Source organism: Schistocerca serialis, chromosome 12 (genome assembly GCF_023864345.2).
Source record: "Schistocerca serialis cubense isolate TAMUIC-IGC-003099 chromosome 12, iqSchSeri2.2, whole genome shotgun sequence".
Taxonomy (NCBI): domain Eukaryota; kingdom Metazoa; phylum Arthropoda; class Insecta; order Orthoptera; family Acrididae; genus Schistocerca; species Schistocerca serialis.
Window position 1 is genome coordinate 94,133,261 of NC_064649.1, and position 16,457 is coordinate 94,149,717.

Genomic DNA, 16,457 nt, shown 5'->3' on the forward strand with positions numbered 1-16,457 from the left:
AAGAAATATAACAACGAGTCATTATTATATACCCATAGACCTAGGTGAGGAGCTTAACAATGGTGGCAAGTTAACTTTGGTGGGAATGTTGAAGAGTAACAGAAAAAACATACCAGAACAGCTAAGGAAGACGCAGGGTTGATTCCTCTTTAAGTTCTTATTCACAGATCCGAAAACAGGCAACATACTAGTTACCTTGGTTTCAACATCTCCAAACTGAAGCCTACTAAGACTCTCCTACTACTTTCCACACAACAAAATGATAACAAAGTGGATGAGTCGACAGAGAAAAAAAAAAAGACAAACATCAATCTCTACTACAATGAAACAACAGCATAGACAGCATTGATCAAATGACGTGACATCATTCAGTAAAACGAGGGATGAGAAGGTGGTCATTATCTCTTTTTTTCTCCTTGATAGATATTGCCTGTCTCAATGCTGGAACAATTTTCATGATAACCCAAACTGGAATAAGAAGAAGCATAATGTGAGAAGGCTATATTTGCTAAGATTAGGTCAACAGCTCGTTAGGCCAGTTGTGGAAGAGAGAGCAAAGAATATCATGGGTTTACGCAAGCCTATCATCTCTGCAGTGGAAATTGTTGTAGGAAAAATGGTGCCCAGCATTATTGCAACTGTTCAGTCTGTTGAATTTTATTCAAGAGGAAGATGTCACATCTCTCTGAAGAGTAAAAACTCAAAAAAGGAAAAAGACAAGATGACAAAAGTGTCTATAGTTCGTTGCAGGTGTTCCAAGTATGTGTGTTCCACTCCTTCTGCAAAAACAATCATATGCAAAGGCTGTGAAATTGAAAGAGAAAGTGAGAAGGAAGGAAAACCTCAGTTGTAATTTATGGCTTTGATTTTTCTGTTTTCTTATTTGTGGTTTGCTATTGTACATTCTTTTATGATTTCTTAATATAAGTCTGATGTATAAGTAAGTCTTAGTTTCATGATGAAAATATAACAATATTTCTCATGTTCATTACTTTATTTATTTTATTTGTATATGTTGTAATGTTCCTGATAACTATGGAAAGTGTGTTTCAACCTTGTAAAGAAAATCCTAGTTCATTAAATAATCAAAACAAAACAAACAAAAAATGTTAAAAAGTGAAAAGAATGTGAGGGCAATTCCCCCCACCCCTCCTTCCCCTCCTTAGACATCCATGTGATAGATCCGAGCTTAGTGATGCTAGGTTTAATCCATATTAGCAATATCAGAGTGAGTACCAACACTAACACTGAGATAAACAAAATGTTATTGTCCATGGCTGAGACTTACCTCCTCCAAATGGCAGTGTCCTGTCTGGCAAAAGCTTGCCTGTTTCATCAAGGAATCTCTCAGGTCTGAAGTTTTCTGGATCCCCCCACACTTCTGGATTCATGTGGAAAGCTTCGAGACCTGGCAGCAGAATTGTGCCCTGAAAATATATGTGGGCACTGCTAAGAAACAATACAGTTAAAGACTGGCTTGTGATTGATTATTTTAAATTGTTTCTTAGTTTAACATAATATTTCCCTATTGTTAGTAATGAGCCTGACAGATTTCCTTTCTAAGTTAAGTGACAGTATATTTGTGGAAAAGTGAGGAATAATATCATTGAAAATACCAAACCAATTTCTTTATTCAGTTTCCACTGTAAATGATATTGCTCCCCTTTACTTTGAAGGCCATGAAGGACATTCTGACTTACAAGGTGAGGCCGCCAATTGTGAAATTCAGATTCGATTCATACTGCGCATAATAAAAGCTCATGGCCAGAGGTGTAATGTGGCAAAGCACCAAGATGCACTTCTCAGCCGTTGTCGAGAAAATCGAGTTAAAAGAAACCGTTGCGGTGAAATACTCTCTACGTTTAGTAATTTTCTACAGCGTCGTGGCGCAGCAGTAAGCGCTCGGGTTCGCAATCCGAAGGTCGCCGGATCGAATCTCGCGCCAGGCAACTTCTTTTTATTATTTGCTTTTTGTAATTCAAATGTACACACACACACACACACACACACACACACACACACACACACACACACACACACATATATATATATATATATATATATATATATATATATATAAAAAGAAAGATGATGAAACTTACCAAACAAAAGCGCTGGCAGGTCGATAGACACACAAACAAACACAAACATACACACAAAATTCTAGCTTTCGCAACCAATGGTTGCCTCGTCAGGAAAGAGGGAAGGAGAAGGAAAGACAAAAGGATATGGGTTTTAAGGGAGAGGGTAAGGAGTCATTCCAATCCCGGGAGCGGAAAGACTTACCTTAGGGGGAAAAAAGGACAGGTATACACTCGCACACACACACATATCCATCCACACATACACAGACACAGACACAAGCAGAAAATGTCTGCTTGTGTCTGTGTATGTGTGGATGGATATGTGTGTGTGTGCGAGTGTATACCTGTCCTTTTTTCCCCCTAAGGTAAGTCTTTCCGCTCCCGGGATTGGAATGACTCCTTACCCTCTCCCTTAAAACCCATATCCTTTTGTCTTTCCTTCTCCTTCCCTCTTTCCTGACGAGGCAACCATTGGTTGCGAAAGCTAGAATTTTGTGTGTATGTTTGTGTTTGTTTGTGTGTCTATCGACCTGCCAGCGCTTTTGTTTGGTAAGTTTCATCATCTTTCTTTTTAGATATATTTTTCCCACGTGGAATGTTTCCCTCTATTATATTCATATATATATATCTATATATATATATATATATATATATATATATATATATATATATATATATATATATATATATATATATATAATCCCCGGCAATCAGTTGCGGCAATTATGCATATAATAAGTTGTTGAAAGTCGTTTGTCGTGGAAAAATAATACTTGAAATAAAACACAATATCACAAATAATATTCAAGTGGATACAATTTATTGATAAGTTCGGTATACAGTCGCACATAATTAACAGCTGGTGACCAGAAGTAGCTGGAGTATCGCACGAACCAGAGTGATAGTTATCACAGAAACATGGAAAGCAGAAAACAGCACGACATCGAGCACATCTGATAAATGATGCGTTTTTACAAGAACAATTGTTTTTTAAATTATCTGTTGGGAAACACACCTGATTGACATTCTGAAAAATTGTTCTAACGTTCGTCAGGTTTGATGCATATACATTTGAATTACAAAAAGCAAATACTGAAGAAAAGGTTGCATGGCGCGAGATTCGATCCAGCGACCTTCGGATTACAAACCCGAGTGCTTACTGCTGCACCACGACGCTGTAGAAAATTACTAATCGTAGAAAGTATTTCACCGCAACGGTTTCTTTTAACTCGATTCTCTCGACAACGGCTGAGAAATGCATCTTGGTGCTTTGCCACATTACACCTCTGGCCATGAGTTTTTAGTATGCACAGTATGAATCGAATCTGAATTTCACAATTGGCGGCCTCCCCTTGTTAGTGTCTGAATAGTCTCATTCCGTATAGCCCTATCACCTCCTTTTTTAGTGTGTGCATATGTGTGCGTACAAGTGTATATTCTCTACACAGGAGGATTATTTTTAAGTAAAATCCATTTCAGTTGAAACAAAATTAGTAAAGATATAGACAAAACATTTTTTATTTCTCTCCTTACACACTGAGCTATTTTTCTACAAAATTTCATTCCTTTCTTAAACATTTATCACGGCGTGAGACTAATTTGTGTATACAGCCAGTTTTCAGCTCCTTCATCAGTATCAAACCACAGTCTTCATGATTTTTTGTGGTGAATGTGTGTACTAGATTTTCAGTGACTACAGAAGCTCCACCTGGTCGTCATTCACTGTGAATTCTGCCCACCTGTCCTTGTGCAATGTTACTCATCTACTTACTCCATGGTCTCTCATTGTGCCAGGGTCATTGTTCTACTTACTCCATGGTCTCTCATTGTGCCAGGGTCATTGTTCTCACATATCCAGCGGAGAAGTCTGCCACTAACACAGTCTTCACTTTTAAAAACACAATAACAGAGCATGTTTCATAATTAGCAGGGCTTTCAGTTCTCTTAACATTTTAAGCTTGCAGTATAAATGGGTCAAAGTGTTGAAACAACTGGAAATTGAGTCTGTTTGACCACAAGGCATGTGTGTTTCTACAGACAAGTGAAATTTTTCACAATCGGACATTATTTAAAAGATACCCATTGTAAACTGATCAATTTTGGAGGTTTGCATCAATATTGTCACATTTTCCTCACAGTTTAAATGCTGTCAGTGACTACTAGACCAGTCACACTCGTGAGTTTCATCCAGTGATGTTGAGAGATACTGCTAAGGTATTAAATGTGTTTATTTTCCTTTTCCTCCCACCTCATGCGCCACTGTCGTTAGTAGCTTCATCTGCATGAGATTGCCCTATCTTCCTCTTGCTCATTCAACCCCAAAAGGACTGTTGGCAGGAGATAGTCGTTCCATCCTTCATTGGCTGTTTGTACACATCTGTACAGATGCTGAAGTACCATTGAAGGAAATATTGCAGAGAAGAAGAAGAGAAAGAAGAGTTGGAATGCTGGATGATGTTAAAAGTGACAGTGTTAGCAGCAATTTAAGGGAGAAGTACAGGGCAGAGGAAACTTGTAAGAAAGATGTGTGAGAGAAGAAAAAAGTGTCTCCAGCTTTCAGATGTAATAGCAAATTAGTCTTCACTCTTCCAGTTTACACCAGTTTATCTTAATATTTCTATGGCTCTTTCTGTAACTGCATATATCTTATTTTCTAAACATATAGAAACTATATGAGCAAAAATATTTCCTGTAAATTAATTAAATCTGATGTTCTAGTATCAACTGCATCTATTTTAAACTGTTTTCTCCGATAGTGCAATTATTAAATCTAAGAAAGCATTTGGTACTTCCCACTTTGATAGCTCTTATTGGCAAGTGTAGTTGACATGTATTGTCTGTTCTGTTCTAGTCCCTTCAGCAGATCAGCTGTAACTTTTATCTTGTACATTTCCATAAGGAATTTTCGCACTTAAAATTTTAGGTAGTGTGTTGACATTATCTATTTCCTTTTTTGCTTCCAGTTAATTTTCATGAGACTTATTCTTCTGGTCATATGCTTTTTACTTAACAGCGACTATATGGCAGTTCATTTTTGATACCACCACTGCATATTTTTCTTCCAAACCTCCTACTTAGTTCTTACACTTTCTGGTATATTGTCTTTCTGAAGCATCATTATATTTTGCATTTATCATCTACACACACTGGATTTATCTGCTGAACTACTTAATTTGTCATTTAATGTCCTATGTTTCATTTTTTGTTTGTACCTTTCTGCAGACTTCCCAAGCATTTCTTGTTTTACTGGACTTTCCTAATTCATCCTCAAAAAGTTTTCCCAGCATCTTTTGTGCTGTTTATTTCCCTAAATCTGTTTTCCATCTCTTCCTTGATTTCCTTGTGCTTATTTACATGTGTGTCCAAATTCCATTTTAATTCCTTGCTCCCCATTTTCTTGATGTATTTTATAGACCTAGAGAAGACAGTGTGCCACGGAATGAGCTTGCAACCATAATGAAGGGAAAAGAGAGCAAATTGGAAAGGCATGCAACTTATAAAATCATTATATTTCAATATAAAAGTATCAGTGAGAGTGAGAAAAGAAAGTACCAATTGTTCTGATTTACTTTTTTCAATCTGTTCCTGGAAAATATGAATCACCTTGTTCACTAGATGACAACAGGGTGGAGTTTGGAGGAGGAAGAATATGGTGTTTGAAGTTTGCAAATGATGTTATCCTAGTAATGGATAAAACAGAATTGCAGGAAATAGTGTATATCATTGAAGCCAGATTGAAGAGTTGTGGAATGAAAATCAGTACCTACAAAATAAATGAAAGTAATGGTACTTGGAGGAAATGAAAAGGTAAAGATAATGCTGAATGGAGGAATGTTAGAATGTTTGCACTTGAAATTCCTATGTAGTGGAGTAGAAAACATCTGGAAGTGCAGCACAGGAATTAAAACCAGGAAATCAGTGGAAAAATAGTCACTTATTTATGGAAAGGAGAGGTTATTGGAGCAATATGGACAAAGATTTGATAAGAACACCAATAAAGTTTTCTTTATGGAATGTTCTCTTTGGTGCTGAAATATGGTCAATGAGGAACAAAGACAAAGCAATGGTGGGGATTCTGAGACTTGGCAGCAGATTGTGGGAAGAATAAGAATAAGTTGGATGGATAGAGCGGAGGGGGGGGGGGGGGGGGTGGATGAGGTGCAGAGGATTTGGAGGGGAAAGAGAATCCTGAATGTAAGAGAAAGAAAGAAGAGAAACTGGATAGGACATACATTAAGAAATAAGGTGAAAATAAAAAAAAATTGGAGTTGTATGTTGAAGGGAACAGGAAGCAATGGAGGAAGCAAGTTCAGATATTGGGTGATTTTCTGGATGCAACACTAAGAAGTAAGTAATGAACCACCTGAAATGGACCTGCAGAGGACTTGCTAACATTGCAGAACAATGAGGGTGCTGGTTTCAGGAGTGTTTGTATTTCTGATATTGAAAGATTGCAGTCACTACGACACTGAGTGAATCACTGTATCACTTCTTTCTTCAAATACACATTCCATCTCGAGGCCTCACTGGATTGTGGGTATATACATTTCAGTAATCAAAGTGTCTTCAAGTTTTGAATTCTTAACTAAGATTATCAGTAACACCAGCTTTACACTAAAATAATATTTTATGCAGTCTTATTGATGGGATAATGGAAACTGCTTTTCCAGTCTGTTGCATTCCTGAGTAGAACGTTATATACTTTCCTGATGGTGTTTCTATTCTTCCTGTCCAAGATACTCAACTTAAACAAAAATACTTAAATCACGTTCCTTCACCTTCAGTTACATTCCATGGCTTCATGTTAAAATGAAAACTATCATCTTTATCCCTTGCGATGACTCCTGCCAAAGAGATCCTCACCCAGAGGTCCAACAGGAGTACTATTTTGCTTTCTTGATGCACATTTAAAAACATCGCAGTACTTCCTGTAGTGCACATTTAATTCTTGATTATAACTAATCTTATTCCTTAACTAATGCTTTCTCTCACTGGCATGAGATACTTCTATTCCAGATTTAAACTAGCATTTTCCTCGATTTCTTCAATAACTGCCCCTTGGCGTGATCTAAAAGAAAACTAGATTCAGAGCATTACAAGAATGTTTCCAGGAAAGAACTGAAGTTGACATCTCCTGTGTGCGCTCAGTAAACCTCTTCTCACATTTTGTTCAGTAAATTTCTCCAACTGTGTTTATGTGTTTCTGTGTTTATGATTTTATGACTGTACTTTCCCCTTCTTAACTAAAGCTGATTTATGGGGAGTCTTTGTTACTGCCACTTGAATGCCACAATCAGAAAAGCCATATATTATGGGACTCACTTTATTTCATGAAAGGCAGTTGGATTTAGAAATACATTATCTGTGCTGGCGTAAGCGGTTGCCACCACACCAGTTGGAAAAGAAGAAGCCCGAAGATAGATTAGTAGGTGCTGGACTAAGCACGCCGATCACGAGAGAGGCCAGAGACACACCTACAAGCAACGTGCCGACAATGCCCTCTCGACAACACGTATTTAGGCTGCCACTGCTGACCGGAAGGTCTCACTCAATCATCCAGTTTGGTGCCTGTCAGTTTACTTGCAGAGCACGTTTAGTTCATCATAGGCTATGACAGTACATAGCGACCAGATTAGTGGCTATAGCAGGATTAGTTTACCACAACCGGAATTGTACCCTACTAGCAGTGAGAAACTAAAGTTTGTAATAGCAACATTACCAAAATTGACATTACATCAGTGTGCAACAGGACTGCTCATGATGAGCTTGTACCACAAAACATGGACTCAATTCATGTTAAGTAAATGTTTCCAGTTCATGTAAATAAACAACTATATAAATTCACATGCGCATTTTTGTTGTAGAAGGAGGATACCGGCCACCCATAACAACATCTCCCTTGCTTCCTTGTGGTACAAGATTCTACATTATCAATCACTGTTGCACTTGGTTAATGAATGTTAATGTGGTTAACAAGTTAAAGCTAAGCATCGGTAACTGAAAGCCCTTAGTCAGTACTACTTGAGATGAAATCAGTCTTGAAATCTTCACATAAATGATTTAAAAAAAGGAAATCTTTCTTTATCAAGTTTCACGTAAAGCTACCATACATGTATACCATACAGCAAATACATGAAGAGAGAGAACCATTTAAACAAAGTCACACTTACCTTTGGAAGAGTGTACCCATTGAGAGTTGCCTCTGTTGTAGATGCATGGGCAACACTGAGAGGCACAGCGGTCTTCCTGCGGAGCGCTTCACGGATGGTAGCTTCAAAATATGGTAGACTGGAACAAACGGCCTGTTTGTGAACATTAAACTAGTTTATTGCAAGGGTTGCTGCATTGCTAGTTATGAAAATACAATAACGCATGTGAATGAAATACATTTTTGTGCTAGGCCGTGGCATCCTAGAAGATGAAATAAAAAATATGAAACAGAAGATGATGAAGTGATTGGCTTGTAACAATACTTTTCAGTGCTACAGAACTTCTACTTCCTGGAGCTGATTTCCTATATGTTGTTGGCATTGTAGTCATCTACCTCAGTGCCAGTTTAGTGGAGTACTCAACGCTAGTCTACCCTGTGTGAGTCTCTCGATCTTTAAATTCTGCATAATTACTGAAATCTACTTCCACCTGGAGCTGCTTGCTGTATTCAAGGCTTGGTGTCCTGCTGAATTCCCCCCCCCCCTTCTGCCCCCCTCCCCATACACACTAAGAAATTAACTATTCCTTGGTATCTCGAGATGTGCCCTATCAACTCTCCCTAGGGACAGGAAAATTCCATGAAAACAATAATGACAAATTGACAGTTTTTAGCAAAACAGTGTGAAAACAGCAATTTTTACAAAATATCATAGATAAAAAGTTATAAAACAGTTTATCAATATTTGTAAGTGATAGTTAATGAGTGTTGAAATTGAATTTTGCATTCTTGTTTTCTCAACACTGAGGTTCATGTATAATCATGGAACATGCATTAAATTAGCCTCTCCTTCATCCATCTCCATTTTATCATTATGTTGACATGTTTACAGTCTGACCACACAGCACAGAAACTTTTGAGCACTTCCATGAACATATAAAAAGTATGCACCCATACATGCAGTCCACTGTCAAGACACAAAAAAAAGGGAGGCTGCCATTTTGAGATGTTTTGATACAACAAAAATCAGATGGATGTCTCACCATTCAGTGTAGCTCAAGCTAACACATATTGGCTTATCTCTTAGTACCCAGAGCTTTCACCATCGATTTCAGAAGAGAGCATTTTAAATACATTAATGCACAGAGCAAAAACTGTCTCTGATGAGGACCACTTGGATTCCAAAATTAATCTCCGAAGTTTATGTTCTGAAAGCATGGCTATAGGTCATGTGATATTAAGTCAGCATTCTCCAAGAAAAAGAAACATGAAAATGTTGACTGAACATTCACGTGATGAGCCACCAACTGCATTTCTGCCTTTCTGCAATGTTACATCCAGCGAAATAGGCACAGTCCTGGAAAGAAGAGGTATAATACCTATTTTCCAACCTCCTAAGAAGGTAAAGGAGACGCTATGCCCTGTTAAGGATAGTCTCGATTTCAGAATACCTGGTATTCATAACATCCCTCGTGAGTGCAGAAGCAGTTACATTGGTCAGTCCATCCATACCATTTCCCACCACTGTCCAGAACGTCAGTGGCATATTAACAATTGAGAACTGGTGAAATCTACAGCCTCACAGACAAACATAAAATATTGTTTGATGAAACACAAGTTTTGCCTGAGGCTTTTAAGTACTGGGTTTCTGAAATTAAAGAGACTGTAGAACTTCAACTGTGATAGCCAATATAATCTTAGTGGTGCACAGAACTGAGCTCTCAATGCAGAAAGAGCCAGACATATTCCTCAAAATGTTACGCTACAACGGGAGTGGTGGTGCCACCAGTGCAGATGTCACCATCATCTGCAAGAGCACTGCGTAATTACTGAATAATCAGAAGCCGTCTGTGGGCTATATTAGCCCACCACAGCAGCTGCTTCAACAGTCAGTTGCTTCTGACAAACATTGTCACGGTTCGCACGGCTTCCCCCGTTGGAGGTTCGTGTCCTCCCTCGGGCGTGGGTGTGTGTGTTGTCCTTAGCGTAAGTTATTTAAGTCATTACTTCTCAACGGTTTGCACAAGGACGTTCAAACTGGACGGTTGGCTATGCGGCATGATAGAAATTAGTATGGTTTGGCTTAGCGACGAAGCCCACTTTCGTTTGGATGGGTTCGCCAGTAAGCAAAATTGGCGCATTTGGGGGACTGAGAATCCATATTTCGCAATTGAGAAGTCTCTTTGCCCTCAGCAGTTGATTGCATGGTGTGCTATGTCCAATCACGGAACAACTGGTGCGATATTCCTTGATGGCACGGTGACTACTGAATGGTACGTGAATGTTTTGTAAGATGATTTAATCCCCATTATTTAAAGTGACCATGATTTCGACAAGATGTGGTTCATGCAAGACAAGTCAACCCCATGTAAGCAGGAGAGTGTTTGATGTCCTGGAGGGGCACTTTGCGGACTGCATTCTGGCTCTGGGGTATCCAGAGGACAGTATCATGGGCATCGATTGGCCGTCATATTCTCTGAACACATGCGGCTTCTTTTTGTGGGGCTACATTAAATACAAAAAGCTCAAAACAGCCATTCTGAAGGTAATCAACAGTATCAATGTCCCGACACTTCAGCGGGTCATACAGAATTTAGCTATTCATCTGCGCCACATCATCGCCAATGACGGCAGGCATATCGAACATGTCATAAGCTAAATCCGAATATCTGTAGTGATGTTTGCATGTTGAATAAATTGTGTTCACTCCGTAGTTTGTAACTGATTTACGTTTTTCTTCATGTAATTAAATAATTGTCATCCTGTCTTGATATTTTTTTGGTCAGCAATCCTCTGAATGGTCTGAGGTTGCCCAGCACGAACCTCTCTCTCTCCTGAACCAATCTCGTCAGCTCAGAGCAGCACCTACATCCAACGTCCTCAGTTATTTGTAGAACTGTTATATATATCCAGAATGAGATTTTCACTCTGCTACGTAGTGTGCGCTGATATGAAACTTCCTGGCAGATTAAAACTTTGTGCTGGACTGAGACTCGAACTCGGGACCTTTGCCTTTCGCGGGCAAGTGGTTAGAGCACTTGTCCTGTCATCATCGGATCTTGTAACACATTAACAGAAGTTCGGGCAAGTGGTTAGAGTACTTGCCCGTGAAAGGCAAAGGTCCCGAGTTCGAGTCTTGGTCCGGCACACAGTTTTAATCGGCCAGGAAGTTTCATATTATATATATACTCCAATCTCTGTCTTCTCCTTCGGTTTATGACCTCAACAGCTCTCGAGTACTATGAAATCTATTCCATAATGTCTTAACAGGTGTCCTATCATCCTGTCCTTCCTCCTAGTCAAGTTTTTTTTATGTATAGCTTTCCTCGCCCATTGTGTGGAGTACTCACCACTCTCGATCGCTGCCGGGTACTCACTTTGGGCGGTCATCCAGCGTGGGAAGCCGGCCTCTACCCACCACGCTGTCAATCTCGAGATGCACCTTGGTCTGCACCTCTGGGTGCAGCACTAGGCAGCGCACGGTTTCTGCCAGAGCGGTGGTGGTCACCGTCAGTGATGGCAGTAGCAGGTCCGTCCCCGTGGCGATCACCTGCTCAACTGCAAAGAAAATCCGGCACTGTTACTGCAGTGTCATGAATCACTTGTCATGTCTCCAGAAAAAAAAAAAAAAAACAGGAATATCAATGTCAGGATCAAATAATCATCATTCAATTTCCTTACTGGTGCCTTTCCCCAAAAAATTCGAAAAAGGAAAGTACTCAAGGACAGTCTCATGTCAAAGGAGAAACAATTTACTGAACATGTCACATTTTGGGTCCAGAATGATTGCACGACTGAGAATGATGTTTATACATTCACTCACTAAATACTTTAGGCCTTAAATAATAAAATATCGGCAGTGCATATTATTTATAGGCTGCCCAACGCATTTGATCTGCGTAAATCAGTTATATTACTCTCTAAGAAACACTTAAGTTTTACAACAACGATTGTTTTAAAAACCACTGGTTTGAATCATACTTAATGAACAGAATGCAAGAACTTGTGCTGTTAATTAATACAGTGTCGGAAGGAGAGAAACTTTTAGTGATTGAAAAGAAAGTACGAAGGGATTCCCACAGAGTTCGATTTTGGGTTCGCTCCTATTCCTTAGATTTGTGAGCAATCCTGGAGTTCCACAGGGTTCAATTTTGGGTCCACTACTGTATCTTATATATGTGAATGACCTTCCACTTAACATTCATCAAGCAGAACTGAAACTATTCAGATGATACTAGTGTCACGAGGGTTGGAACTTAAGTAGTGGCAACTATTTAGGCACAATCGATACAAAAGAGTTACATGTTTGCACCTGTTACTGTCCTTCAAAGTAGTCACCAGCGTTGTGTGGAACCCGTTGCCAGCGATGTAGAAGGCGTAGTATACCATTAGCAGAGCCCGTTCTGTTGATGGTGCAAATGGAGCGATCTACTGCCTGTCGAATCTCTGGACCAGTTCTGAAGCGAAAGCCACGAAGCGGTTCCGTCATCTTCGGAATCAAATCAGAGTCACAAGGACTTAATTCCGGGGAGTATGGTGGATGGTACAGTACTTCCCAGTCCCATCGACCGAACAGAGCAGCCACAGCTTGTCTGTATGCGCCCTCGCATTGTCGTGCAAAATGATGGTGGGTTGCGCGGAAAGTGTCGCCGCTTCTTTCGCAAAGCTGAAGACCTTAATGACACTGTCGTGCTGTACAGCCTTTGGCATATCCAACTCCGTTGTTCCTGTTTCGAAAACATAGTGACACCGTTACGTGAGACCGCTCGCTCACAAGTGACTGTGTTTCCCTCGATTGTGCACACGCCGGTGACGTGGGACGGGTGAGTCCATTTGCTCGGAGGTAAGGTAGGTATGTCAACAACGTGTGCTATCAGCGACGATAGTAGATTCCATTGCATAGTGTCTCCACAGCAGTGTTGCCACTATTTAAGTTCCAACCTACGTATAATAAATCCCATTAGAGATGGCAAACGATATTTTGCAAACGATTATAAACTCTTCCTCAGAAAGTGGACTCTCCCAAAATATTGGTACAAAAAGGCACCAAATATTCAGCTGTATACGTCAGATAGTCTTATCGACGACTGATGAAGCCCATGAGCAGGAGTCAGTAAACAGTGTAGAACGCTACAAATTTTTGGGTGTCCATTTTGATGAAAATTTGAAATTGAAGTAGCGTATTACTGAGCTTCTCAAATGATCAGTATGTTATTCCGGAAGTCAGGTACGCCAAGGTCGTTTGGAAATCTTTTTATTGCTTACCGGTTTCGACATCATCGAATATTGTAACACTTTAACAGAAGTTCGTGATCTTTACAAACTTGCAAGTCACATAGTGATGATGCGTCGTTTGACAATAAAAGTTGGCATGGAACATCAGCATGTCAAACATAAAATACCAAAAATATAAAACATACATCATGTTGTTCTAATGTCGTAGCGCACTCGTTCTTGGAATACAACATTAACATCAACTGTACTTATATTTAAATACATTATACAATATGGGACACGATCACAAAGATTTGCTAAATGTTTTTAATGTAATTTTTCAACTACACATTGTTTTTTACTGCAACAGCCTTAATTTAATTTCATACGCGTTACTGTAAATACACTCCTGGAAATTGAAATAAGAACACCGTGAATTCATTGTCCCAGGAAGGGGAAACTTTATTGACACATTCCTGGGGTCAGATACATCACATGATCACACTGACAGAACCACAGGCACATAGACACAGGCAACAGAGCATGCACAATGTCGGCACTAGTACAGTGTATATCCACCTTTCGCAGCAATGCAGGCTGCTATTCTCCCATGGAGACGATCGTAGAGATGCTGGATGTAGTCCTGTGGAACGGCTTGCCATGCCATTTCCACCTGGCGCCTCAGTTGGACCAGCGTTCGTGTTGGACGTGCAGACCGCGTGAGACGAAGTTCATCCAGTCCCAAACATGCTCAATGAGGGACAGATCCGGAGATCTTGCTGGCCAGGGTAGTTGACTTACACCTTCTAGAGCACGTTGGGTGGCACGGGATACATGCGGACGTGCATTGTCCTGTTGGAACAGCAAGTTCCCTTGCCGGTCTAGGAATGGTAGAACGATGGGTTCGATGACGGTTTGGATGTACCGTGCACTATTCAGTGTCCCCTCGACGATCACCTGTGGTGTACGGCCAGTGTAGGAGATCGCTCCCCACACCATGATGCCAGGTGTTGGCCCTGTGTGCCTCGGTCGTATGCAGTCCTGATTGTGGCGCTCACCTGCACGGCGCCAAACACGCATACGACCATCATTGGCACCAAGGCAGAAGCGACTCTCATCGCTGAAGACGACACGTCTCCATTCGTCCCTCCATTCACGCCTGTCGCGACACCACTGGAGGCGGGCTGCACGATGTTGGGGCGTGAGCGGAAGACGGCCTAACGGTGTGCGGGACCGTAGCCCAGCTTCATGGAGACGGTTGCGAATGGTCCTCGCCGATACCTCAGGAGCAACAGTGTCCCTAATTTGCTGGGAAGTGGCGGTGCGGTCCCCTACGGCACTGCGTAGGATCCTACGGTCTTGGCGTGCATCCGTGCGTCGCTGCGGTCCGGTCCCAGGTCGACGGGCACGTGCACCTTCCGCCGACCACTGGCGACAACATCGATGTACTGTGGAGACCTCACGCCCCACGTGTTGAGCAATTCGGCGGTACGTCCACCCGGCCTCCCGCATGCCCACTATACGCCCTCGCTCAAAGTCCGTCAACTGCACATACGGTTCACGTCCACGCTGTCGCGGCATGCTACCAGTGTTAAAGACTGCGATGGAGCTCCGTATGCCACGGCAAACTGGCTGACACTGACGGCGGCGGTGCACAAATGCTGCGCAGCTAGCGCCATTCGACGGCCAACACCGCGGTTCCTGGTGTGTCCGCTGTGCCGTGCGTGTGATCATTGCTTGTACAGCCCTCTCGCAGTGTCCGGAGCAAGTATGGTGGGTCTGACACACCGGTGTCAATGTGTTCTTTTTTCCATTTGCAGGAGTGTATATAACGCGTTAAAAGATTATAGTCCCTGTAATGCACATTCACAAATCCATGTTACTTCCGCGTCAAAATTTGTGCGATAGCAGCTGCTCTGTACGACGGCGCACGCCCGTGAGTTGTCAGTACTGGAAGACAAATATTAAACACCCGCCACCCATCTCACATCTTTTAAACCCAAAGTGGCCGTGCTACTTATGTGAAGTAATCGGCCAACTTCACTCAGATCACGGGCGAGCTCACTAACATCAATTAAAATTAAGCATATCTCAAAATATTACTGTTTCTGTAAGTACACTGAATCGCCAAAGAAACTGGTATAGGCATGCGTATTCAAATACAGATGTATGTAAACAGACAGAATACGGCGCTGGTGTCGGCAACGCCTATATAAGACAACACCTGTCTGGCGCAGTTGTTATATCGATTACTGCTGCTACAACAGAAGGTTGTCAAGATTTAAGTGAGTCTGAACGTCGTGTTACAGTCGGCGAACGAGCAATGGGGCACAGCATCTCGGAGACAGCGATGAAATGGGGATTTTCCCGTACGATTATTTCACGAGTGTGCCGTGAATATCAGGAATTCGGAAAAACATCAAATCTGCGACATCGCTGCTGCCGGGAAAAAGATACTGCAAGAACGGGACCAACGACGAGTGAATAGAATCGTTCACCGTGACATAAGTGCAACCCTTCTGCAGATTGCTACAGATTTCAGTGCTGGGCCATCAACAAGTATCAGCGGACAAACCATTCAACGAAACATCGATAGGGGCTTTCGAAGCCGAAGGCCCACTTGTGTACCCTTGATGACTGCACTACACAAAGCTTTACGTCTCAGCTGGGCCCGTCAACAACGACATGTGACTGTTGTTGACTGGAAACGTGTTGCTTGGTCGGACGAGTCTCGTTTCTAATTGTATCGAGCGGATGGACGTGTGCGGGATGCAGACAACGTCATGAATCCATGGACCCTGCACATCAGCAGGGGACTGTTCAAGCTGGTGGAGGCTCTGTGATGGTGTGAGGCGTGTGCAATTGGAGTGTATGGGACCCCTGATACGCCTAGATACGACTCTGACAGATGACACGTACGTAAGCGTCCTGTCTGATTACCTGAATCTATTCATGTCCATTGCGCATTCCGACGAACTTGGCCAATTCCAGCAGGACAAATGGTTCAAATG

The 16,457-nt window shown here is 41.4% G+C and overlaps 1 protein-coding gene across 1 annotated transcript in view; it reads right to left on the reverse strand.

The window, feature by feature from the left end:
* The window catches only part of LOC126427964 (probable cytochrome P450 304a1), a 58,423-nt gene that overhangs the window by 14,587 nt on the left and 27,379 nt on the right, over nucleotides 1-16,457 (reverse strand). Inside the window, exons 3-5 of the mRNA XM_050089851.1 lie at nucleotides 11,610-11,790; nucleotides 8,255-8,372; nucleotides 1,289-1,427 (exon numbers count right to left, since the gene is read on the reverse strand). Coding sequence (XP_049945808.1) covers nucleotides 1,289-1,427; nucleotides 8,255-8,372; nucleotides 11,610-11,790 — 438 coding nt within the window. The remainder of the gene's footprint in view (nucleotides 1-1,288; nucleotides 1,428-8,254; nucleotides 8,373-11,609; nucleotides 11,791-16,457) is intronic.